The sequence below is a fragment of the Canis aureus genome, chromosome 13 (genome assembly GCF_053574225.1).
Source record: "Canis aureus isolate CA01 chromosome 13, VMU_Caureus_v.1.0, whole genome shotgun sequence".
NCBI lineage: Eukaryota > Metazoa > Chordata > Mammalia > Carnivora > Canidae > Canis > Canis aureus.
Genome location: NC_135623.1, coordinates 55897191 through 55922941, shown reverse-complemented (window position 1 = coordinate 55922941; position 25751 = coordinate 55897191). Strand labels below are relative to the sequence as shown.

The 25751-nt window shown below is 41.8% G+C and overlaps 1 protein-coding gene and 1 pseudogene across 6 annotated transcripts in view; one reads left to right on the top strand and one right to left on the bottom strand.

The window, feature by feature from the left end:
* Positions 1–200: 200 nt before the first annotated feature.
* Positions 201–2976, bottom strand: LOC144282540 (calmodulin pseudogene; annotated as a pseudogene).
* A 15694-nt stretch (positions 2977–18670) lies between these two features.
* The window catches only part of SH3D19 (SH3 domain containing 19), a 179480-nt gene continuing 172399 nt past the window's right edge, over positions 18671–25751 (top strand). For 4 of the 6 annotated variants that reach the window (XR_013351001.1, XM_077846351.1, XM_077846352.1 and 1 more), the window contains exon 1: positions 20445–20769. Coding sequence is in view for 3 of the 6 variants with exons in the window: in XM_077846351.1 (XP_077702477.1) it covers positions 20658–20769 (112 nt within the window). In the remaining 3 variants the exon portion in view is untranslated. Of the gene's footprint in view, positions 18888–20444; positions 20770–25751 lie in introns of those variants that run through there. The other 2 variants (XM_077846357.1, XM_077846355.1) reach the window with 2 other exon arrangements.

Genomic DNA, 25751 nt, shown 5'->3' with positions numbered 1-25751 from the left:
AAATATTCAGTCATTATCTTTTCAAAAGTTGTCTTTCCTCAAGTGTTTTTTCTCTTCTAAGATTCTGGTCTGACATCCATGTAACTTGTACCATGTACCTTATGTCTCCTATAACCTTTATGCGAGTTAGTGTCCTTATCTATAAAATGAGGCTACAAACTGTTAAAAACAAAATTCAACTGAGTAAATTTAAAGGTCAAGTTGTCTTTATTCAATGATCCATAAATCAGGCAGCATCCAAACAAACAAAAAGGAGCTCCAAGGAGTAGAACAAAACAGAAAGCTTTTATAGACAGAAGGGAGAAGACAGTGGATTGTTTCAGGTAAAGTGAACTTCCTTTAGGGGACAAAAGGGTCTATAGGGTGGATTAACTCAATAGTTCTGACCAGGAAATTCCAGACTGACTGGTTAAGGTTACATTCCTGGGAGAGGCTGATTGGGTCAGGTATTAAATCTTGGTTTGCTGACATGAAGCTTAGCAGAGTGACTCCATTTGGGATTTGGCTGTCCTTCTAAAAATTAACCCCTTTTGATCAGACTGTCAGCTTAACTGAGAGACATCAAAATTTAAGTATTAGCATCACTCTCAGCTGTCACTCTGTGAAGTTCTCACAGTCTTTGTTGATCCTATGTATGGTATTCACAGGTTGTGATGTTTTATCTAAATTGCTGTGATATTCACAGGCCATGTCTTCTGGTTCACAACTTTTTTGGTCATTCTCTTTGTTCCTTTTCTGATGTTCCTGTCTTAGGGAGATCATTTGCTTGGTGGTTAGTGGCTGCAAATATATATTTAAAGATCTTAAGACAATACAATGCACCAGGGAGATTTCTATGATTATTATAACCAGGATAATTCCCGATGTCTCGAGTATACCTAAAAGCCATGGTACCCAAGACCCAAAGAATCAAAATCAAATAAGTCAAAGAAAGACCCCATTAAAGGAGATACTTTTTAAGCCAAGTGATTTTCTCAGTGATCTTATGTAACTGAGTTTCAACTTCCCCCAAAGTATTAATCCAGTTATGGCAGATGATGTTGGCCATAGCACAGATATCTCCTGCTCAACTAAAAGATAATCAAGGGACATCCTATTATCAAGAACAATTTTGGCCAGAGAGTCAAAGGATTTTTGTTGGGCAACTACAGTTTTAGCAGCAGATTCTGTAATATTTCAAGAGTTAAAGAGAAATTCTTTTTTTTTCTTTTATTTATTTATTCATGATAGACAGAGAGAGAGAGGCAGAAACACAGGCAGAGGGAAAAGCAGGCTCCATGCCAGGAGCCTGACGTGGGACTGGATCCCAGGGCTCCAGGATCGTGCCCTGGGCCAAAGACAGGCGCCAAACCGCTGAGCCACCCAGGGATCCCCTAAAGAGAAATTCTTGATCATAATCTTATATGTACTCACTACTGACCAGGGAAGTAGGGTCCTGATAAAGGAAACCAATCCTGAATCATGAATGCCTCCTAATAATTCCTATTGGAATTTGTGAGTCAGGCCTAGAAAGGTGACAGTCATGGAAGCCAGTAAAATGTTAAGGCCCTGTAGTCCACATAGGCAGTTCTATTCTGGTTGCCCTGTGTCCCTTTTTTAAGAATTAAATTTTTTTTGTTTTTGTTTTTTGTTTTTTGTCCAGAACCTGGATACAAATTTCCCTAGGTTTAGGGTTCTTAACCAGAGACAGGGAAATGGGTGAGGCAGTTGGAAAGATTGCCCCATTAGTAATGGCCTGGGAGATACAGATGATGGCATTACCTTTCAAGGCCAGTGCCAGAGTAAAAGAAAGAAAGGGAAGAAGAAAGTGTTTCATGTTTAGTTAAAATATGAAGTCTTGATCCAGTGTCTTGGGTGGAAACAGTCTACACCAATGTTAGCTACTTTTCTTCCTAGTCGATTTGATTTAAAGGTCTCCAGTGTCTGCACACAACAAAATGTCAGGGAGAGGCTTCTTTAGCTGTGAGATGTGTGCCCAAGTCCCCTAAGTTTGGCTACCATCTAGGTAGTGAGGAGGACCTAAGGTATTCTCTTGCAAAGAAATTCAAGGGAAGTCTTTGTTCTTAGTGATTTCAAATTAGAAGGGCGGGAAAAAATTGTAAATGTTAGTTTGGAGAGTTGTAGCCAAATATTTGAAGAAGCTAGAAGAATTTAGGATCCAGGGCACCTGATGGCACAATCAGTTAAACATCTGACTCTTGATCTCAACTCAGGTCTTGGTCTCAGGGTTGTGAGTTTGAGGCCCACAAAGGGCTGCACACAGAGCATGGAGCCTACCTGTGAAAAAAAAATAAATCCAGGATCCAATCCAATTTGAAGGTATAAAACAAAACCTCAAAGATAATTAACAGAATTAGAATCTAATATCTACAAAGGTGCAAACAAAATTTTTTTCTCTACAATTATCTCCATTTCTTTTTTCCAAAGATAATCATAGCAAAGTTAGGTTGTTTGCATTGGACTTAGTCTGATCATTTACATAAGTGCAGCAAGAATAGTGATTGACCATATAAACACTTTTTTTTTCTATACATAAATAGAATGAGGAAAATAACTTTTTTTTTTCTAGAGATAAGTAAAATATTCAATTTGATTCTTCTAAGGGTAGGGGGAAGGAGTTGAAAGTAGGTCTTCATTTTGCAGTCACCATCTGTACAAATTCTTCATAGTTGACTCGTCCATCTCCATCAGTATCTGCTTCTTTGATCATTTCATCTACTTCTTCATCTGTTAATTTTTCTCCTGAGTTTGTCATGACGGTGATGTAGTTCTACTGCACTGATGTAACCACTGCCATCCTTGTCAAAGACTCAAAATGTTTCATGAATCTTTTCTTTATTGTTTGTATCTTTCATGTCTTTTAGCCATCATGGTCGAAAATTCTGGGAAATCAGTGGTGCCATTATCATCAACATCCAACTTGTTGGTCATATCCTATAATTTTGCTTCTTTTGGGTTCTGACCCAGTGACTTCATGAGAGTTCCAAGTTCTTTGTTGTGATGGTGCCGTCGCCATCTTTGTCTAATAGGGAGAAAATTTCCTTGAAGTCAGCAATCTGTCCTTCCTTCAGCTGATCAGTTACAGTGTGAATGAAGGGAGGAAGAACAGAGAGGGAGCGAGGGTGGTTGCACCAGCACGGGGGTTATAATGGCAGGAGTGTCTCCACTGCTGTTGCTAAAGCACAATGTGTGCTTAGCACTGTGCTACCATCTGACTGTGAGTAACAGTGCCATTACCCATGAATCTCCCAGGACCATGGCCCCATATAAGCACTTCTTAAGCTTACTTTGTTGGAATCTTGTAAGCAAGGTACCAAGTCTATTTTTATTAAGGGGCCTTATTGGCTCTGTAAAGTCAACTTTAGTTCCTTAAAACTGTCTGATCATATCTGAGTCTATGCCCTTCTATCTCAAATATGACATTCCAATCAAAGCTTTGGTAATATAACTAATGTTTCCAAGTTTAGATTCTTACTGAATTTGTGTAAATAACAAGTTTACTACAAAAAAAAAAATGCTCAAGAGTTTCTAAATTCTGAAGGGGGCAAGTATAGAGAAAAAATAAATGTTTCATCTTTGTTTACAATAGCACACTTTACTAAATTGCTGTGAGTCATGGATAACTTAAAGTTTCCTCAAATCTGGAAAAGCAACACATTAACCAGAGCTGTTTCAAACAAGAAGTCATAAAAATTACAATCATATTCCTCAGTTCACTCAATCCCATCTTATTTATTCTTGTTCTGCTTGAGTCCAGTTTTTTTCTATTTGTTCTGGAAATTCTTACCTAGTTCAGTTTTATGATCATAAAGTTATCAGAACCTTGGGTTTGCCAGTCTTTTCCACGAATGTTCTTGAAGATGAAGCACTTCTACTTTCGCAAAGCATCAGAGTAAAACAGTAATTTTCTGCAACTAACAAAAGACTTCAAAATTCCCATTATAAAGATCTGATGAGAGTTCATTATAATGGAGCTGATAAGGAAGCTTGGTTATTTTTGTGACACGTAATATTTTATAATATTAACTGGAATTATGATTGACAACATTCTATCAGGACGTATCAGATTGCCAGGAGTTTCACACAATTTTTGGAACATTTATACCTTAGACCTATATAAATACAACATAAAGAATGCTTAGTATTACTTCCCATTTGACAATGTTCCCCCTATAATTTAACATGGCAAATATATCTAAGTACTTTAACATCTTCCTTTTTGTAAGAAGAGAGAGGAAGTCTTTTTAGATGTTCCATGTATCCTCTTAAAAAATCCCAAAGTTAGTGTGAAGTCAAAAAGACTTCATTTAGACTTTGATGTTGGGGAGTTTGTCAAAAATCTCAAAAAAGGTCAAATAGGATCATAGTCACTGTGAAACAATATTTAGTTATCCATTTAAGCATGCTGACAATTAACGACTCCATTGGCAAATACAGAAAGTCAAACAGTTGTGCAGTTTCTTATTAAGAGCAGACCAATAATCTAAGAAAGTTTGTCCTTTTAGCAGATGAATGTTAAGATTTAGTTTTACATAAGTATACCATTTATAATAAAGCTTTTTTTAAAAGATTTTATTTATTTATTCATGAGAGACACACACAGAGAGAGGCAGAAACATAGGCAGAGGGAGAAGCAGGCTCCCTGGGGGGAGCCCAATGTGGGACTTGATCCTAGGACCATGGGGTCATGCTCTGAGCTGAAGGCAGACGCTCAACCACTGAACCACCCAGGTGCCCCTATAGCTTTTTTTTTTTTTTTTTTTTTAAGATTTATTTATTGGGATCCCTGGGTGGCAGCGGTTTAGCGCCTGCCTTTAGCCCAGGGCGCGATCATGGAGACCCGGGATCGAATCCCACGTCGGGCTCCCGGTGCATGGAGCCTGCTTCTCCCTCTGCCTGTGTCTCTGCCTCTCTCTCTCTCTCTCTGTGTGTGTGTGACTATCATAAATAAAAAAAAAAAAAGAAAAAGAAAAATTAAAAAAAAATTTATTTATTGATTTGAGAGAGAGAAAGAGTAAGCAGGGGGAGGCACAGAGGGAGAAAAAGAATCCTGAAGCACTCTCCACTGAGCACAGAGCCTGATGTGGTGGTTCAATCCCAGGACCCTGAGATCATGACCTCAGCTAAAATTGAGTTGGCTGCCCCATCAACTCAGCACCCAGGTGCTCCGATTATAGCTTATTTTTTAAACACTTGTAATAAATTCATGCAGTCTTACCCAGCTTGGCATATATAAAATTCCTATCTCAAAATTCTTTCTTCCATGAACTTTCTATGGTTTGTCCTATGTTTTCCTCTTTGCCATTCTGAAATAACCAGCCTCTCTTAGAACAAAATTACTTTCTTTTCCCTCAATAAAAATATTTTTTCATTCCGTGTACTTTCTTTCTTTTTTTTTCTTTTTTAAGATTTTATTTATCCATTTGAGAGAGAGAGAGAATGAAAAAGGGAGGGGGAAGGCAGAGAGAGAAGCAGACTGCCCGCTGAGCAGGGAACCTGACATGGGGCTCAATCCCAGGACCCTGAGATTATGACCCAAGCTGAAGGCAGCTGTCTAACCAACTGAACCACCCAGGCACCCTCCTCATACTTTCTTTTACTGAAAATGTGCACCGTACTTTCCTTGCATACAGATATGTTTCCTTTACTTCTACTAGTTTTAGTTATGTATATTAAAATTCTTAACCCTTAGAAACCTTATTCCTAGTGGGAAAAAAAAGAAGTAAACAATTGGGGCACCTGGATAGCTCAGTCAGTTGAGCATCTTGTCCCTCTCTCTCTGCTGCTCCCCTGCTCATGCTCTCTCTCAAATAAATAAATAAATAAAATATTTTTTTAAAAAAAGAAGTAAACAATCATGGACTGTCTTTCACATTAACATTGTGTGGGTTTGCAAATTTATAAATACCTTATATAATCTCTAGGAATATATGGTTTCTCATAATAAATTTTTCAGCAGGGCATAGAGCATGTTTATTCATAGGCACAAATACCTTTAGTTCTACTGTAAAAGGAAGCAAAAAGTGGATAAACTTATGTTCAGTAATTAATGTTTCAGTATCTTATTTGGAAATAGATACATACAATGATCTGGATATTCAATGAATTTAACTTAATTCATCATTTAACTTAGCAATAATTTAAGGTTTCAAATTACCAAAAAGATTTGGGAAAGTATCTTGAAAGTTCACTTAAAAATCTTTATCCTAATAAAAACTTAATTAGACATTAAACAAAACCATTTATCATCCTCAGCTATTTTTCTTATTGACAAATTTTGTGTGAGATAACATGAACTCATTTTGACCTTTAATAAGCATATGTAGAGGGACGCCTAAGTGGCTCAGTGGTTAAGCATCTGCCTTTGGCTCAGGGTGTGATCCTGGAGTCCTGGGATCAAGTTCTACGTCAGGCTCCATATGAGGAGCCTGCTTCTCCCTCTGCCTATGTCTTTGCCTCTCTCTGTGTCTCTCATGAATAAATAAAATCTTAAAAAAACCCACAAGCATATGTAGAATAAAAATTGTATATTTGTATTTTTTAATGTTGATAATCTGAACACATGTCTATTTTAATTAAGTCAATAAACTTTAAATTAGCTTTAATATCATATATTTTCCTAGATTATGTGAACTCAAAATTCATTTGGGTTAGTTTCTATTCTATTTCTGAGAATTTAATTTGTATAAACAATTGTCTTTAAGCCACTTCAATAGAGCTCTTATAATAATTAAATTTGGCAATACCATCCAGAGGTAGAAAATTACTTTACATCTACAGTGTATGTATGTGTGTATACACACACACACACACACACACACACACACACACACACATATGGAGGGGGGGAAGTGAGAGAGAGAGAGACCTTGCAGCTTTCATTTTAGAATTACTGCCATGAATCAGTACAGAACTCACTAGTTATAAAAAGATTTTGAATCTAAGCTGTTTTTCTAGTTTTGTAAAGATTTGTAATGCCGCAAAGACTTGAGTTGCAACTTAAATCAGGTTCTGATTATCAGCTTCTGACTACAGAGCTACTTCATCGGAGTTGATGTTGAAGAATTCGCGTAGGAGTCTCGGAAGACACCTTTTCCCCCAGTGTGCCAGTTGATTGCAAATGAAACATTGACCCTTAGGCCATCATTTTGATGGTTGACCCTTAGATGTGCGCAATGAGGGAGGTCCAAGTGTTATTTTAGGCACATAGTCTGGGAGCTGTTCTAACGCTTGGTGAACTTTAGTCTTGTTCCAAAGTCCTTTCAAATTACTCAACTATGTCACAAGTTCACTCAAACTGGTAACCTCCCATCCTATTTGTTGCTTTTTTATCAATCCACTAACCTGAGGAGATAATCCATTTACAAACAGAGCAGCTAGAGCAGATTGGGTGACCTCACTTATTGTATGGAACCTGGAATGCCATAGGAAGAGAGCCCCCATTTGGGCTTTTCAGTCTGCCACAGATTCATCATATTCCTTTATTTGAATGTTTGAATAATAGACCAATCAATGTGAGCAGGTAAGACTCTAGGAATGACTTTTAAAGATCAGTTGCTATTTTGTGAGCTTTTTCTGGTCCATGAGGGGACCGTGTTGAAGGTCAAGATTCTCAGATATCATCCTCTGGGTTATACCATCCTGCTTCCTGCATCCATTTTTGGACTCCCCCAGGTCTTCCTAGCATGTGCAGAAACTGATTAAGATCTCACAGCCCAGAGTCATAGGCCCTGATAATGACTCTAAATTCTTCAGAAAACTTTTGAGGACCCTTCCTGGGCTTAGGAAATTCTTTAACTATGGCCCTTAGTTTGGTATTTGACCAGGAGTAAAAGATATGAGGAGGATCTCCTGTAATCTCAAGGAGTTTTATTATTAAAGGTAGCTGTTTAGTAGCCTCTTCAGAGTGGAAAGTCAATTCAGACAAAGAGTTAATAAAGCATGAGTACTCAGGTAAGGAAGGATAGAAGGATTCAATAGGAATCATGTCAGTCAGTCTTACCATCTTGGTTTAGATATCTCTCATATCCTTAGCTTTTCATTGGCCTTTTGTAACAAATTTTTTAATGAAGTTATTTTGGAATCACAGTCTTTTTGAAAGTTCTGCATACCAATTAAAATTGGTATATCATTCTGTTCGTTTAACTTGAGAACCCTTACTTTCTACTGCTCTTCTTAAATGGATGATATTGTCTAATTGGAATGTTCTGCATAATGGTCATTGTAATTGTTTTGTTTTTAGTAAGATTTTGCCACTTTTGTAGATATTTATCACTTTGGGGACTATATAGTACTTAAACATAAAATAATCAGGTATGCAAGAAGGTGGCACACTTGGTTCTTTAAGGATCTATCTATCTAAACCTTTGGGTTTCTTGGATATAATACCTGATAAGGATATGGCACTGGATTGGAAAATGTGTGATGTTTTACAGTATCTCACTGCATGGAAATTTTCTTGAGGTTGGTGAACGACCCAGTGTCAATCTGGCCTATTCTATGACCGACTTATTCTAACACAGAGGTCTTCGGGTTTGGTGGTAAGCACTCTCACAGCTTTTAAATGTTTGGTCTGTGCCTGCCAATTTTGTGGCTGCTTCCAAGATTCCCACTAGCAATGGCCTTTATCTACACAAAATAAGACAAACACGTACATCTTAATATACTGGCAGTAACCAAGAAATGTTAATACATTCTTGCCAACAGAAGATCCCATGTACAACACCAACAATTCCCACCTTGGAAGTTGGAATGTGGGAAGAATTGAGCCAGCATACCTCAACAAATAGGGACTGGGAACTAGGATGGGGTGGGGGGTGGGGGGTGGGGTTCCACATAAATGGGGAACTGTGAACTCCCACCAGCAGTTCCCACCTGGATCTTAGGACAGAATCAAAGGCTGAAAGTTTTCATCAATTACATGATAATTGCAACCTGAACTACCAGCAGTTCCCAGTATGGAACTGACCAGAAAGCCAATTAGATCAGGAGCTTGATGCAAAGACAAGGGAGCTCAGAACTGAGAGGAACTTACTCATGGCCCTCAGAAATAGTGATAAAGACAGAACTCAAAGGATTTGAGGGTACCCTTTCTGGTTCTCATTGTCTCTGAATGCTACTAGAAGTTCACTTTGGATTCCATCTCTGCCACCAAATCTGTTAAAAAAAATCAACTGTGTGAATTAAAAGATCTAACTGATCCATTTCAATGGTTCATAAACTGGACACCATTTCATCTAGCAAACATAAAGGAGTTCCCAGGAGCTGTATGAAATGGGAGGCAGAAGGGGAACAAGAGTGGATTATTTCAGGCAAGGTCACCATCTTTTAGGGAATGAAAGCAGTCTATCAGGTGGATAGCCTCAGTAGTGCTGACTAGGAAATTCCAGACTGACTGCTTAAGATATTCATGGGAGAGGCTGAAACTACAATTAGTTTAGGTATTAACTCTTGGTTTACACAAGACATAGCATGGGGCTTAGTATGAGTGACTCCATTTTGGACCTGTTTCTTTTTACCAAAATAGTACCTACCTCATAAGGTTGTTGTTAGGATTAAGTGAGTCAAGATATATTTAAAATGTATCTTGTATGTGTGTCAACTATTATTACCACTCTGGTTATAGTTCCTTCTTAATTTTTAGTCTTTGGAGATTTCCCTTACTCTATTAGGGAAATGGCATTATAATTTATAATAAGAAATATAGATTTGGTCTTCCTCCTTCTGGCAAAGAGCTCCTAAAACCTTTGGAATTTCACGTGAAGAGAGAGGAAAAGTTATATTTTGTTATGTTAATGGGTATCTTTTGGACCACACCACAGGATAGGGATGGTTGCCAGTAAAGCGGATCACATGATTAGAGGGTTGAAACTTTCAGTCCTTTCACTGACCTCCAGGAAAGGGAGAAGTGAGGGAGGTTATATGAGTTGTCAATGATCAGTGATGTAACCAATCATGCCTTTGCAATGAAGCTTCCACAAAGCCCCACAAGGACTGGGTTTAGAGATCTTCCAGGTTGATGAACACATGGAGATTTAGAGAGAGTGGCATGATCAGAGAGGGCATGGTAGCTCCATGCCCTTTTCCCATACCCTGTTCTATGCATCTCTTCTACCTGGCTGTTCCTGAATTATATCCTTTCATAATAAACTGGTAATCTAGTAAGGAAAATGTTCCTCTGAATTCTGTGAGCTGCTCTAACAAATTAATTAAACCGGAAGAGAAGTCATTGGTACCTCCTGTCTCATGCTATTCCCTAGTAGGTAGTGCCAGAATTATAGGACACCCAGGTGGTATCCAAGAGCTGCTTGATGGTCTAGGAAAACCCACACACATTAGAACTGGGAATAGAATTTCTGTTATTACTTAACAGAGAGGTCTTTTCCTGATTATTTAGTCCACTTTCATGAAATCTGAAATTATTCCAGACTCTCTTGCTTGCAAGCCTTTAAACATGACCTTTTTTCTATTTTTTCCATTGTTTTTATTTAAATTCCAGTTATTTAGCCTTACAGTGTAATATTAGTTTCAGGTGTAGAATTTAGTGATTCATCCCTTACAATATCCAGTGCTTATCACAACAAGTGCCCTCCTTAATCCCCATCACCTATGTAAGCCATCCCCAACCCACCTCCCCTCCAATAACCCACAGTTTGTTCTCTGTGGTTAAGAGTCTGCTTCCTGGTTTGCCTCCTTCCCCCTCCCCCATATGTTCATTTGTTTTGTTTCTTAAATTCCACATACAAGTGAAATCATGTGATATTTGTCTTTCTCTGACTGACTTATTTCACTTAGCATAATATTCTTTACTTCCATCCATGTCACTACAAATGGCAAGGTTTCATTCTTTTTGATGGCTAAGTAATATTCCTCATATATATATATATATATATATATATATATATATATCACAGATATATTCTTCTTTATCTATTCGTCAGTCAATGGACACTTAGGTTCTTTCCATAATTTGGCTATTGTTGATAAATGCTGCCATAAACAGTAGGGTGTATGTATTCCTTCAAACCAGTATTTTTGTATCCTTTGGGTAAATACTAGAAGTGCAATTGCTGGGTTGATAGGGTAGTTCTATTTTTAACTTTTTTGAAGAACCTCCATTATGTTTTCCAGAGTGGATGCACAAATTTGCATTCCCACCAACAGTGTAGGAGGGTTCCCCTTTCTCCACATTCCCACCAATACCAGTTGTTTCCTGTATTATTAACTTTAGCCATTCTGACAGATATGAGGTGATATCTCATCATAGTTTTGATTGTATTTCCCTGATGTTGAGGGATGTTGAGCATCTTTTCATGTGTCTGCTGGCCATCTGTATGTCTTCTTTGGAAAAATGTCTATTCATGTCTTCTGCTCATTTTTAGCTGGATTATTTTGTATGTGTGTGTGTGTGTGTGTGTGTGTGTGTGTTCAGTTTTATAAGTTCTTTTATATGTTGGATATTAAGCCTTTAGCAGATATGAAATATGACTTTTCTTCTGTGTAGAATTCTTTCTTTCTCTCTTAGCTCTTCTCATGACTGTTTAAGACAGAGGTTAATATGTGTAGTATATTGAATTATGTTAACTGTGTGACAGAAAAGCCCAAATAATCACAGCATTAAAAAGTAGTTTATTTCTCACATAAATGAAGTGTAGATGTATGAGGTCTGATAGGTATGCCTTCTCCATAATCAACACAGGTCCAGGCTCCCAGTTAGTATTTGCCTTCCATCTTGTGGTTAAAGATGACTGTTCTAATTTCAACCATTATACTCAAATTCTAGTAACAAAGGAGGTGAAGAAGGGTATGCCACTTCCCTTTAAAACGTCTCTCTGAAGTTGTACACATCATTTTCCATTGGCCAGAATTTAGTTACATGGCCATGCCTGAGGTCATGGTACACTGGAGAATGTAGTCTTTATTCTTTTTTTTCTTTTAAGATTTTAAAAATTTATTTATTCATGAGACACACACACACACACACACACACACACACACACACACACACACAGAGACGCAGAGACATAGGCAGAGGGAGAAGCAGGCTTCATGCCGGGAGCCCCATCTGGGACTCGATTCCGGGACTTCAGGATCACTTCCTGAGCCAAAGGCAGATGCTCAGTCACTGAGCCACCCAGGCATCCCTGTAGTCTTTATTCTTGATGATCAAATGCCAAGGAGATAACAGATATTGGGGAAAATAAGCAGTTCCTGCCACTATACCTCTCTTATTTTCCTCTTGGAGCCTATATCCTCCCATCTTGCTCACTGCCAGAGTTAATGACTTGGCCTGATTTGCCCTGAACTTTCTGGGTGTTTGCACTGAAAGTCCTATGTCCCAACAACCCCTTTCCACCTCTCCCTCCATCCCCTAGTCATTGATAAGCAAACTGGAATGATAGTCACCCTATGTCATCTCTACCTTAGATCTTATCAGACTATGAGCTCCTTGAGGAATAGAGCAGTGTCTACTTCACTGTTAAATCCTCAGTACCTAGCACAGTGCTCCACACATAGTATGCACTCAATCAATAGCAAATATTCACATAGTGCCTTTTATGTGCCAGGAACTGTTCTAGGTTCTTTACATATGTGTTATGAGTTGAATTGTGTCACTCCCGCTCCCCACCACCCCGATTCCTGTGTTAAAGTCCCACTACCTCAGAATGTGACCGTATTTGGACATAGAGTAGCTGCTGATATAATTAGTTAAAATGGGGTCATAGTGGTGTAGGGTAAGCCTCTAACCCAATAAGACTAGTGTTCTTATGAAAAGGGGAAATTTGGACACAGCAATATATACATAGGAAGACCACCAACTGGAGTGATGCAGTCACAAGCCAAGAACTACGTGAGGCAAGGGAAGAGGCCTGGAACAGATTGTTCCCTAGAAACTTCAGAGAGGGTATGGCCCTCTCAACCCATTTGTCTTGGACTTCCAGACTCCAGAACTGGGAGACAATAACTTTCTGTTGTTTAAGCCACTCAGTTTATGGTAGTTTATTACAGCAGCCCCAACAACTAATATATTAATTCATTTTAATCCTCACAACTCTCTTGTGAGATAACCACTATTATTATCCCTATTTTACAGATGAGGAAACTGAGGCACACAGCAGTTTAGAAAACCAAAGGGAGTGCCAAAGGAAAATACAGTGAAAGAGATATGGACAAAGTGAAGGAAAGAAGGTGGTAGGAGTGAAAGAAGAAATTTTTGAAAGGTTAGAATGTAGGCAGGAATAAATAGAAGGCAGTGGCACAGGAAAGGGATTAAAATTTGACTTGGCCAAAGGATATTAGAAGCTCTAGGTCACTGTATATAAACCGCTAACATTGCTCTTTTTCAGATGTCAAGAGTTTGAATAAAAATATCCTTCTGTCAGGAAGTGAACTCTCATTTTTGACACTTCCAGGTATTTTATTATGTTTTGAATCTGAAGCTATGACCCCTGAGAGCCCCGGTCTTGATCTTGCAATAGACGCTTCATTTTTATTGGAAGATGGGGGCTAATAATGATCACTTGTTCCATGAATATGACTTTGAGAGATTTAGATTTTATGCTCACATGCTTTATGGATTTGTTTTTGATGGATGCAATGGTACTTATTTTTAAAAGCTATTATGCATTACACTTCTTACTTCTAGTTTCATACATATGTATATGTACATGTATGGGTATATGTTTTCCCCTGAGGGAAGAAGTCATAGCTGAAGTGCAAAGTTGGAGGCAATACCCTGTGAAGAGGTGGCTTAACCCTCCAGAATGCAGTATACACGTAATACTAGAGATCTCTCTTTTTATGGTACTGTGTCTCCAATCAGAAGATTATGTGGAACTGGAAATGAGGGGATGGCAACGGGACTGGCCTCACTTACCATCTCTCCCAATGATCTACTGAGTCATGCTTCTCGGAGTCTACAGGATTAGAGGTTCTGTTTGTCAATAGAGCCATGCTTTCACCAGAGGATAGAGTGAGGGTCCAGCTGAATTACAAACTATGGCTGCCATCTGGATACTTTCAACCCCTTGTGGCCAGGGACCAGGAAGTGAGAATAGTGACCATGTTGGCAGGGATAATTAACTCTGATCAGCAATGGGAAGTAAGGCTAATTTTACACAATGGGAACAGAGAAGCATATGTTTAGAACTCATAAGACCCACTTGGTTATCTTCTTGGTTCTTGATTCTCCTTTGGTCAAACGTAATTGTGAACAGACAAGTGAAGCAACCCCAGCCTGAGAAGGATATGATCACTAGGGGTTAAGACACCCTGATGATGAAAGTTTGGGTCCTACTACCACCAGGTAAGCCACCAAGACCAGAAGAGGTGGTAGCTAAGGGCAAGAAGGACTCGGAATGGATCATGAAGACAGGCTAGGACAGCTGGTGCAGGCTCTAAAAACAAGTGCAGTGATGGAGGTTACCCTGAGCTACTCCCTGGACAAGTATGGAGAAGTGGATTTGCGTGGTGCAAGGACTGGACAACGGCAGACGCACAGAGGTGCAGCTCCTTTCGAGAAAGTTCTTGCTGCTCAGGTACAAAGAAGTGGTAGGTGGACAGCTTCTTCAGTGTCTGCACTAGCTTTCAAGCAGCCTCAGCCAGTGACTGAGTGAGGGCCTTGCCACTTACACGCCTGGACCAGCAGCGGCTTTGTCAGGTCTGTGTAGCAGTATGACAGTTCTCCTTGGCCAGTATTTGTCTCCCCTGCTCTCTAATAAAATTTTTGCACCTCTAATTCTATTTCAGTGACTGATTTCAGGAGATCCCAAGCCATCACATGCTGTACAACAATGCACCACAAAACCTCAGTAACATGAAATATTAAGCATTTCTTAGTGCTTATGAGGTTATAGGTGAGCTGGGCAACAGTTTTGGTCTCAGCTGGGTCACTTATGTGTCTGCAGTCAGCTGTGGTGCAGATGAGCAGCTCTGCCGATCACGATGGCCTTCTCTCACAGGTTTAAGGGTTGTTGGCTATGGGTCTCTGCTGGGACAACTGGTCTTTCCCTCCTTCAGCATGTCTCTTTCTCTAGTCGGCTCACCTTGGCTTGCTCCGATGGTGGTAGAAGGCTTTCAAGAGAACAAGCTGAAGAAAGCAGGGCCTCTTGAGGTCCAGGCGTGGAATTCACACAGTGTCATTTTTGCCATATTCTTTTGGCCAAAGCAAATCCCAAAGTCGGCCCAACCTTCATAGGGTATGGAACCACCTTTTGCTGAATGAGATACAAAGTCATATTAAAAAGTATTGGGAGAGAGAGGCAAAGAAATGGGGACATTTTAGCAAGCTATCGATCAGTAGGAGAATGCCCTACAACGAAGTGTGCTGGAAAATATGAACTCTAGCTGTCAGTCTAGACAGTCTATATTGTGCTTTTTGCTTTTTAATTCTTTTAATATAGTGAAAATCTAAAAACACACAGAATGTGTGGAGAGTAATATAATTCACACTCATAAACCCACCACCATACTTTAATAAATCTTAAAATTCTGACACACTTGGTTCAGATATTTTAAGACATGAAACTTTGAAGATACTGTATACATCTCTGTCCATCCTTGCTTTTTCTTTTTTGAGGTCTTCAGCTGTGCATTTTAAATTCCAAATACTTTTTATTTAAGTTAAAGGACTTCAGGCTATGCCTTCTAGTGATTCAGCAGGAAAAAAAGGAATTATATTCATGTGTCATTAAACAAATATTTATTGTGTCATCTATTTGCCAAGCACTGTACTACATATGTATTGATATAGCATATTCTTTTCTTTGGTAGCATTTTATTTAATTTACCATTTTGTTACAGGCTATATATCTAAAGTGAGAAGAACATTTTCTTTATAAATCGGGCTCTCTCTTACAAAAAACAAATTTTTTTAGCACCTTAAAGCTTTGATGGTGAATCTTGTTCTCTTAGTCTGTAAGTTTTCATTCCAAGTTTCTTAACATTGTCCTTCTATGGGTTTGGCTCTTGTGTTACTCGGGTGGGTAGGATGTTTCAGCATGTTTATTTAGTTGCTAGTTGGCTACACCTTTGATTTTCTTTCATATGATTAAATTGTTATTGCTTGTAAGTCCTATCTGGTTTCTCTACTTTAATATGATGACTTCAGAGTGCAGTCCTCTCACTGCTTTGTTTTCTGTGCTTTTATGGTGGTTCTATATGCATATTTATACATAAATATTTAAACAACAGTTTTATTGACATATAATTTACATACCATAAAATTCATCTCTTAGTACATTCACAGAGCTGTGCAACCTTGGCCACTATCTGATTTTATAGTATTATCATGACCTCAAGAAGAAATCCTGTACTTACTAGCTGCGATTCCCCATTCTCCTTTGCCCCCAGCAACCCCTGATGTACTTTATGTCTATGGCTTAATCTACTCTGGACATCTTATATAAACAGAATCATACATACATCATAGCAGTCTTTTGTCTCTGGTTTCTTTAACTTAGCATAATGTTTTCAAGGTTAATCCTGGACATCTTATATAAACAGAATCATACATACATCATAGCAGTCTTTTGTCTCTGGTTTCTTTAACTTAGCATAATGTTTTCAAGGTTAATCCATGTTGTAGCATGTAGCAGTACTTCATTCCTTTTTATGGTTATATAATATTGCATTAAATGAATATTCCACACTTTATTCACCAATTGGTGAACATTTGTTTTTTGTTAAGATTTTATTTATTTATTCATGAGAGACACAGAGAGGCAGAGACATAGGCAGAGGGAGAAGTAGGCTCCCCGTGGGGAGCCCAATGCAGAACTGGATCCCAGGACCTCAGGATCACGACCCAAGCCAAAGGCAGGTGCTCAGCCACTGAACCACCCAGGTGCCCAATTGATGAACATTTGTATTCACTTTTGTGGTATTATGAATAATGCCACTCTCAGCTTTTGTGCACAAATTTTTGTGTGAATGCGTTTGCATTTCTTTTGGGTATACACTGACAAGTAGAACTGCTACATTAAATGGTAACCCTATGTTTAACTTTTTGAAGAACTGTTCATAATATTTTACAAAGTGGCTGTACCATTTTACATTTCCACCAGCTAAATGTGAGGGTTGTAATTTCTTCACATCCTTATCAACACTTACTATTGTCTATATCTTTATCTTAGCCATCCTGGGAGATGTGAAGTGATGCTTCATTAAGGTTTGACTTACATTTCCCTAATGACTAATGATGTTGAAAGCCTTTCTTTTTTCTTTTTAAAGATTTTATTTATTTATTCGTGAGAGACACACACACACACACAGAGGCAGAGACACAGGAAGAGGAAGACGTGGGCTCCATGCAGGGAGCTCGATGTGGGACTTGATCCTGGGACTCCAGGATCACGCCCTGGGCCCAAGGCAGGCGCTAAACTGCTGAGCCACCCAGCGATCCCCTAATGTTGAATGTCTTTCATGATCTTATTGGCCATTTGTATATCTTCTTTGAAGAATGTCCATTTATTTATTTAACTAGGTGCCATGCCCAGTGTGAAGCCCAATGCAGTACTTGAACTCACAACCCTGAGCTCAAGACCTGAGCTGAGGGGTGCCTGGGTGGCTCAGTCGGTTAAGTGTCTGCTTTTTGCTCAGGGTCCTGGGATTGAGCCCCACATCAGGCTCCCTGCTTAGTGGAGAGGCTGTTTCTCTCTCTGCACCTCCTCCTGCTTGTTCTCTCGCTCTATCTCAAATAAATCTTAAAAAAATAATAATAATAAAATAAAAGACTGAGCTGAGATCAAGAGTTGGCTCCTCAACTGACTGAGCCACCCAGGCACTGCAAGAATGTCCATTTTTAAATTGGGCTAATTAAAAAAAAACAAAAAAACAAACGAGTTGTAAGTTCTTTATATATTATATTCTGAACACAAGCCCCTTTTCATATATATGATTTTCAAACATTTTCTCACATTCTGAGGGGTGTCTTCTTAGTCTCTTAATTGATATCCTTTGAAGCTCAAGTTTGTAATTTTAGAGTGATCCAACTTACCTTTAGTTTTGTCATTTATACGTTTTGGTGTCCCCCTAAGAAATGATTGCCAAAGCCAGGGTCACAGAGATTCAATCCCATGTTTTCTTTGAGGAGCTTTATAGTTTTAGGTCTTACATTTAGATCTATGATTCTGTTTAATTTTTGATATGGTATGAAGTAGGGGTTCAAATTCATTCTTTAGCACATGAATATCCAGTTGTAAAGATAATTCCTTCTCCAATGAAGTATCTTGGCAACTGTATCTAACGTCATATCTCAACTATAAAATTTAACAAAGTTTGGCTTATTTTGTGGTAAACTGGATAAATCTTTCTCTGCCATTGGAGAACAGGGATTAGTTTTGTTCATTTAAAATGAGAAAATCAAAAAAAAAAAAAAAAGAGAGAGAAAATCAGGGCACCTTGGCTGGCTTAGTCAGTGGAGCATGCAACTTTTGATCTCTGGGTCATGAGTTCAAGCCCCACATTGGGTGTCAAGCCTACCAAAAACAAAACAAAACAAAACAAAACAAAAAACAAAAAAAAACTGGTTAAGACAGGATATTCTATGTTAAAAATTTTTTTAAAAATAAAATGAGAAAACCTATACGAAAAACGCCTACCACAAGGCCTGAAAGTAAATACTTCTTTCCTTCTTTTGAGGCTCCCCACAGCACCTAGTACGGTTTTTGGCACACAATAGTTCCCATGAATGTTTGCTGAATGTAAAGTGAGCCTGTACTCCCAAAGCAGGAGGTGGGTTTTGAAGACTCTGATTGGATGGAAGATCCAGAACACCTGCAGGCCTTTTCACACTAAGAATCTGAATAACAGCACGACTGACTTCAACAGCTTTAGTGAAGTTTGTGTTGTCAGAATAGGGACCTTGGAGTGATTCCTCATCTTTGAAGGTAAGTGACAAATGGGCTTTCCCTGACAGTAAACTCAAACTCTTAGAAGAACTCAATAGGCCAGAACTTTTTTACCCACCCCTAGTTTAATTTCAAATTCTCCAGATGTCTACTTATTTAATGGCTTATGCAATAATAAAATTTTAACTTGTGGATTTGACCTCAATTCCACAAAATCGATTGTGGTTCTTATCTGCCCAGAAGCAGAAAGGTTTTCTCACGCAGCCACAACCACTGTTGAAAAGGCAAAGACACAGCACTCAGGTACGCAGGCAATTCTATTTTCAGTGACCCTTTTCTCTCTTTCTTTTTCTCTCACATGCTGAACATCACGAACTCTCACGATCTCTCAGAAATAGAGCAGAGAGGCTGGAGATGAAGGCCTGTTCATCCCACCAGGGAGTTTCCTACAGGTTCATGTCCAGACAATGTTCCTGCTTGTCGCTTGGGTATTTTTCTGAGATTCCAGGATCTCTATGAGGACCTGTGTATGTACAAGTCCTGAACGGAAGATGTGCACTCTACAAATACACATAATAACTTTCTTACACGTACATTTCACTTTTGAAAAAACCGTTCACAGGGTAGATCTCATAGCTAAGTGCTTCAAATTATAGTTTCTCACTCCAGCACCAGTGCTCCTGCCACTTCATCAGATCATTTCTCTCCAGTTAATCAGGTACATGGCTCTTAAATACATTTCCTTCTAGGGATGGTGGCCACTTTCTAACCCTAAGGTAATTAGAATCCAGCGAGGCTGAAATAACAATTTTTTTTTTAAAAAAAGAATTAGACTTTATATTTTAATTCACAGCAAAATTGAGCTGAAGACTGGGGTTTCACAAATAACCGCATTGCACAGCCTCTCCCATCATCAGCGGCTAGGAGAGAGTGACCCATCTGTTACAGCTGGGGAACCTTACCTGACACGTCACCATCACCCCAACCCTACAGTTCACATTGGGGTTCCGTGGGTGTTATATATGCTATGAGTTTGGACAAATGCATATTGACATGTATTCGCCGTTAAAATGTCGTACAGAATCATGTCACTGCCCTAAAATCCGGTGTCCTGGGGAGGCTCGGTTTGCAAGGGTGATGTGGGAGGAAAAGAGGAACAAGCGTGCAGCCCAGGGGCCGGGCCGGACTGCAGGTGTGCTCCGAGCGCCGGGCTCCCGCTGACCCGCGGGTCCCGGTGCAGCCGCGGGAAGGCTGCTCCTCCCCCTCCTTTGTCTCCGTGTCGGGCAAATGGGTTTCCTGTTGACGCCGGGATACCGGGAAGGGGCAGGAAGGGGCCAGGCCGCCTCCTCTCTCCCCGCTTCCTCTCCCGTTTATTTACTCCGTCCGCGCGGGTCGGGGTCGGGGTCGGGCGCGGCGGCGGCGGCGGCTGCGGCGGCTGCGGGGCGGCCCCAGGCCGTGACCCCTCCCCAGGGGGCGAGGCCCGCGCGCTCCCCGCCCCGGCCCGGCCGCGGCTCCGCGGGGCGGGGAGGGAGGGAGGGAGGGAGGGGAGACGCGAGAGGGCGAGCCGGGAGCGGGGCGGGAGCGGGAGCGGGAGCGGGGCGGGAGCCGGAGGCCGCGGGTGCGCCGCGCGGAGGCGGGGAGGCCCGCCCGGCCCGAGCCAGGCCGCTGCCCGCGGGCTGCAGGTGGAGTCCGGAGGCGCCGCCGCCGCCCGGCCCGAGGGCGCTGGCCTGGGGCGCCCGGTGCTCGCGGACCCGCGCCGAGGCCCGCGGCTCCCCCGCCGCTCCGGGGCCGCGCCGCCGCGCCTCGTCCATGGCTGAGGGCCGGCGGCGGGAGGACGAGGAGGAGGAGCTGCGCGAGCGCCGCGAGTTCGGGGGCCCGCGCCGTGCCCGGGGCCGCGCGCTGTCGGGCCACCCCGCTGCAGGTGAGGGGCGCGGGGGGGGGCAGGCGGGGGGGAGCAGGCGGGGGGGACAGGGGAGGGGCGCGGGGGGCAGGCGAGGGGGGCAGGTGAGGGGCGCGGGGGGGGGCAGGCGGGGGGCACAGGGGAGGGGCGCGGGGGGCAGGCGAGGGGGGCAGGTGAGGGGCGCGGGGGGGGCAGGCGGGGGGCACAGGGGAGGGGCGAGGGGGGCAGGCGAGGGGGGCAGGTGAGGGGCGCGGGGAAGGGGCAGGCGAGGGGGGCAGGTGAGGGGCGCTGGGGGCAGGCGAGGGGGGCAGGTGAGAGGCGCAGGGAGGGGGCAGGGGAGGGGGGCAGGTGAGGGGCGCGGGGGGGCAGGCGAGGGGGGCAGGTGAGGGGCGCGGGGGGGCAGGCGAGGGGGGCAGGTGAGGGGCGCGAGGAGGGGGCAGGCGAGGGGGGCAGGTGAGGGGCGCGGGGAAGGGGCAGGCGAGGGGGGCAGGTGAGGGGCGCCGGGAGGGGGGGCAGGTGAGGCGGGGGGGGCGCCCCGGGGCTGCGCGCTGTCGGGCCACCCGGCGGCAGGTGAGGGGCGCGGGGGGGTCGGGGGGGTCGGGCGCCCCGGGGCCGCGCGGGTCCTGCCCGGGCGGCAGCCTTGCCCCCAGCGCCCCCCGGCCGGCACCGGCGTCTTTGCGCGGCGGGACGCGGGCACAGTGGCTCTCGGCGGTCGCGCGGGCTCGCGGGCCGCGCCCCGGGACACCCACGCGGGTGGCTGGAGTTGCACCTGCTAGTGGCCCTGGAGCGCGAACTACGGACGTTGCGAACGCGCGAAGTCGGGAGCCCTGGCGTGAGCGGGCGGCCGCGGTGACTCTCGCTAGGGGAGCCGGAGGCCCGGGCGCGATCCCGGGGTCCCGCGGGCTCGGAGGACGACGCCTCCCGGCGGTTTGCCTGCGCGGCCGCCGCCAGCTCGAACTCGTGCGGGTCGAGTCTGGTTTCGTGTCTCCTGAACTTCGGACCTTGGATTCTGCCCCTCCCCCCCCGCCCGCGCTCCCCACTTATCGGTAGCACTTGCCGTAGTTATTTCGTGACCCCCCTCCCCCCCGTCCAGGATGTAGCATGCCTAAAGGCAGCTCATTTGGACCGAGACTCCTTTCTGGGTCTAGAGGTACATTATTGGTCTTGTGGTTTTGGGTGCACGAAGGCGGCTCGGATCAATAGTTTGATCCGCAGTCGTAAGTGTAGGTCCACACCCCTTCTCTGTTCCTGGGGCAGCTTTTCAGTCAGACATAATGGAGAGGAAATTCTTTGGCCTTTGGTTCCAGCTGGATTAGCCAAGTTTCTGCAAACTGGAGGGAAGAACAAATTTAGGGAGATGAGAGAGAGAGAGAACTGAGAAAGATTTAGAGACATTAAAGCCTCTTTAGAAAATGGACCATAGTAAACATTCCCTCAAATCATGGAGAAGCCTCTCTATGTGGCTCCCTTAACCTGAAAGTTGGAGAATTAAGAGAAGATAACAAGTCTGTGGGGAACCAATGAGGGATACAAAATGGGATGAAAGGAAGGAGTTTAGTGGGATGTAAAGAAATAGTCAATTTAATGCCCTTGGCCTTTGGCAGGATCTTGGAACCTTAAAAATAATTCTTGATGCCCATCACAGAGCTTTCCATCAAAATAAAGCCTTTTGACTTTCTGCGTGAATACCAGTCTTTTTGAAAATAATTGATGGTTTTGTTTAGTATAATCCAGACTAGTGATAGGATGGGGGAATTGCAGGATATGAATTAATATTTCTTGCAAGAACACAGTGAAAAAACTTCCCAAAGATGTACCTCCTTTAAACTGGTGATTTAAACAGTGTAGGCCGCCTTGGATTCCTATTCAGCAAAAAGCTTCGCTTTCTCTTACAATGGGCTGTACTGTGAAGAGTACTGGAGGTTACACTAGATTTGATCCAGTTATATGTTCATCAGTCAGTTGCAGTATGTATATTTATCCCATGGCTGGCAGAAACTCTCCTAGGTTCTGTGATAATAATTCACTAGACAGGACATTGTGTATGTTTCACTCAGAAATTAGTGTTTACAGTTTCTAACCATGTAATATGCCCCGTCTCCACCGAAGGGTTAGAGGCAGAAATATTATGGAGTGGGCAGAGGGTTAAACTTGCAACAACTGGCCTTCTTTCTTTGGGGATACATTATTTAATAGTTCACATTTCTTTACCAGCTGTGCTCCTCCTTTGCCTCATTCATTTAAGTGTTTTTCAGACACCATCGCATTCCTTACCAAGCTTGGGCATTTGTTAGCTATGTTTGTGCTAGATGTTGTTCTCTGTCCAAGTGAGCGTGTGAACTGACCTAGAAGCTTAGTGTTTCTTCTGCTTACCAGCTGTCTTTCTAATCTTTCACCTCTCCGGTGCTCACTGCTTCCTTCTTCTCCCACGATTTTACATCTAGATTTTTTCCCTTTGATCTCACCTGACTTGATACTATACATTTAGGGTTTGTGGACTGAGGGAGTCTGAACTCCTCCTCTTCCTGCTAAATGTAGGTGTGGTTGTGAAGGTGTGTTTATTTTTGCAGTGTACATTCAGAAGAGTGTATAAAACCTATACATTACAAAGTGAAACTCTTGTAACCTGTATCCAAGTCAAGAAATAGAATATCATCAGTTCTCTAGAAGCCAACTCTGATCCCTCTTGGTCATGGCCTCTTCCTTCTCCTTGAGGGAACTACTTTCTTTTTTTTTTTTTTTTTTTTTAAAGATTTTATTTATTTATTCATGATAGTCACAGAGAGAGAGAGAGAGAGGCAGAGACACAGGCAGAGGGAGAAGCAGGCTCCATGCACCGGGAGCCCGACGTGGGATCCGATCCCGGGTCTCCAGGATCGCGCCCTGGGCCAAAGGCAGGCGCCAAACCGCTGCGCCACCCAGGGATCCCGGGAACTACTTTCTTGACTCTTGTGATTATTTTTTCCTTTTATGTACAGTCTTATCTGTATGCATATGCATCCCTATACAATATTCTTTAGTGACCTATTTTAAAACTTCATAAGAGGTATCATCTGGTATGTATTTTTTAGTGTTATATTTTTCTCATTCAGTATTGTTTTTAAGATGTATCCATATTGTTATATTCAGTTTATTTTCATTGCATAAATATATCACCCTTTTTGGCTGTCATTTTTTATTGATTTGTTGGAGTTCTTACAAAGGAATCTTAACTTTTGTTGGTTGCTTGTGTTGCAAATATCTTCTTCCACTTGGGCCTACTTTTTTAAAAAAATTTTTTATGGTTTCTTTTAATGTGGAAATTCTTAATTTTAACATAGTTGTGTTTTTGAATCTTTCTTTGTAGTTAGTGTCCCTCTTCCCCTTGCTGTCTCCTTTGGTTAAGAATACTTACCAAGGTCATGAAGATACTCTCCTTATCTCCTTGATTGTTTCCTAACAGTTTTTAAGCTTTCTTTAGGGAGAGATGCCGTAGCTTTCATCAGACTCTCAAATGGGTTTGAAACCCTCTGGCTCACTTATAACATTTTTATATTGTTTCTCCAAAGGGCAGGGAATACATAATTCTGAGATCTCTCCTGATCACTGGGAAGAGTGGTAGGCATTTAGTAGTGTTTATTAAATACTATATAAATTTATTCTTTCAATATGTTGATGTCTTTATGGTAAACTCTGGAAGGACTGCAATAACTTTTCCCATGTGTTCTGAGTAAAATAACTCATATTGTCAGTATAAGGGCACAGAATAAAATTCAAGTTCACCATGAATCAGGTGTTTTTTATTTCCTGTGAGATCAGTATTATTTTCTCCATTTTATAATTGAAAAGATTGAAGCTCAAAAATATTTAAGCAACTTGCCCAGGATCCAGGATCCATTAGCTAGTAAATGGTAGAATGGAGACTTGAATCCACATCTTTTTGACCTGAAAGTCCATGTTTTTCCAGGCTATCCCACTGGCTGCTAATAAGAGTCACTTGCTATTAATCTCCCCGTTTATACCTGCATGTTGCTTGTTATATTTTACAAATACTTTACGTTTATTTGAAGTGCCTCATTTAACTTGATTCCTACAAATAACCTGAGGGGAAAGAGTATGTTTTGTTATTCTTATTTTAAAAATATATTTTATTTATTTATTTTACAGAGACAGAGTGCATGCACAAGTCAGGGAGTGGCAGCAGGGGGAGAGGGAGGGAGTAACAGGGGTGCCTGGGTGGCTCAGTTAAGCGGCTCAGATCATGATCCCTGTTATTCCCATTTTAAAGACAAGTAAATTGAAACATAGAAATGCTAGAAGACTTGATCTGAAATAACACAAGTAGTAGGTACAGCTGCTTCTCAGTTACCTCTGTTTTGTGTTTCAAGTCATAAACTATAGTTTTTTTTGAGTTGATTCATGGGACATAACCAGGTCATATGGCCTAGACTTTGCAGTTATCTAAAAAGTTGAAGAGACTTCTTTTAAGTCCTGTGGAAACTACAGATACATTTTATATGTTGTTTAAAGATCCTGGGTTCACCAAATTCTTTGGGATAGAGCCCTAAGTTGGGCTCAGTGGGGAGTCTGCTTATCCCTCTTCCTCTCCCTCAGTTCCTCCTCTTCCCACTCATATGCTCTGTCTCTTGCTCTCTCAAATAAAATCTTAAAAAAAAAAAAAAGACCTGCCTAGTTATCCTCATCACCATAATGTATGCAAAATTGTATAGAAAATACAGGAAATATAAAGAGAGTTATAAAATAGGATCTCGGCTTTAAAAGAATATGTCATAGAATTAGGGAAGATAAGGCTGATACACTTTATTTTGTTTAAAATAATTCTAGTATAATTAATGTAGTATTATATTAGTTGCAGGTGTACAATAGGGTGATTTGACAGTTCTATGTATTATGCAGTGATCATCATGACAAGTGCCCTCCCCTAATCCCCATCATCTGTTTCACCCATCCTCTCCTCCCACTTCCCTTCTGGTAACCATCAGTTTGTTCACTAATTTTTTGTT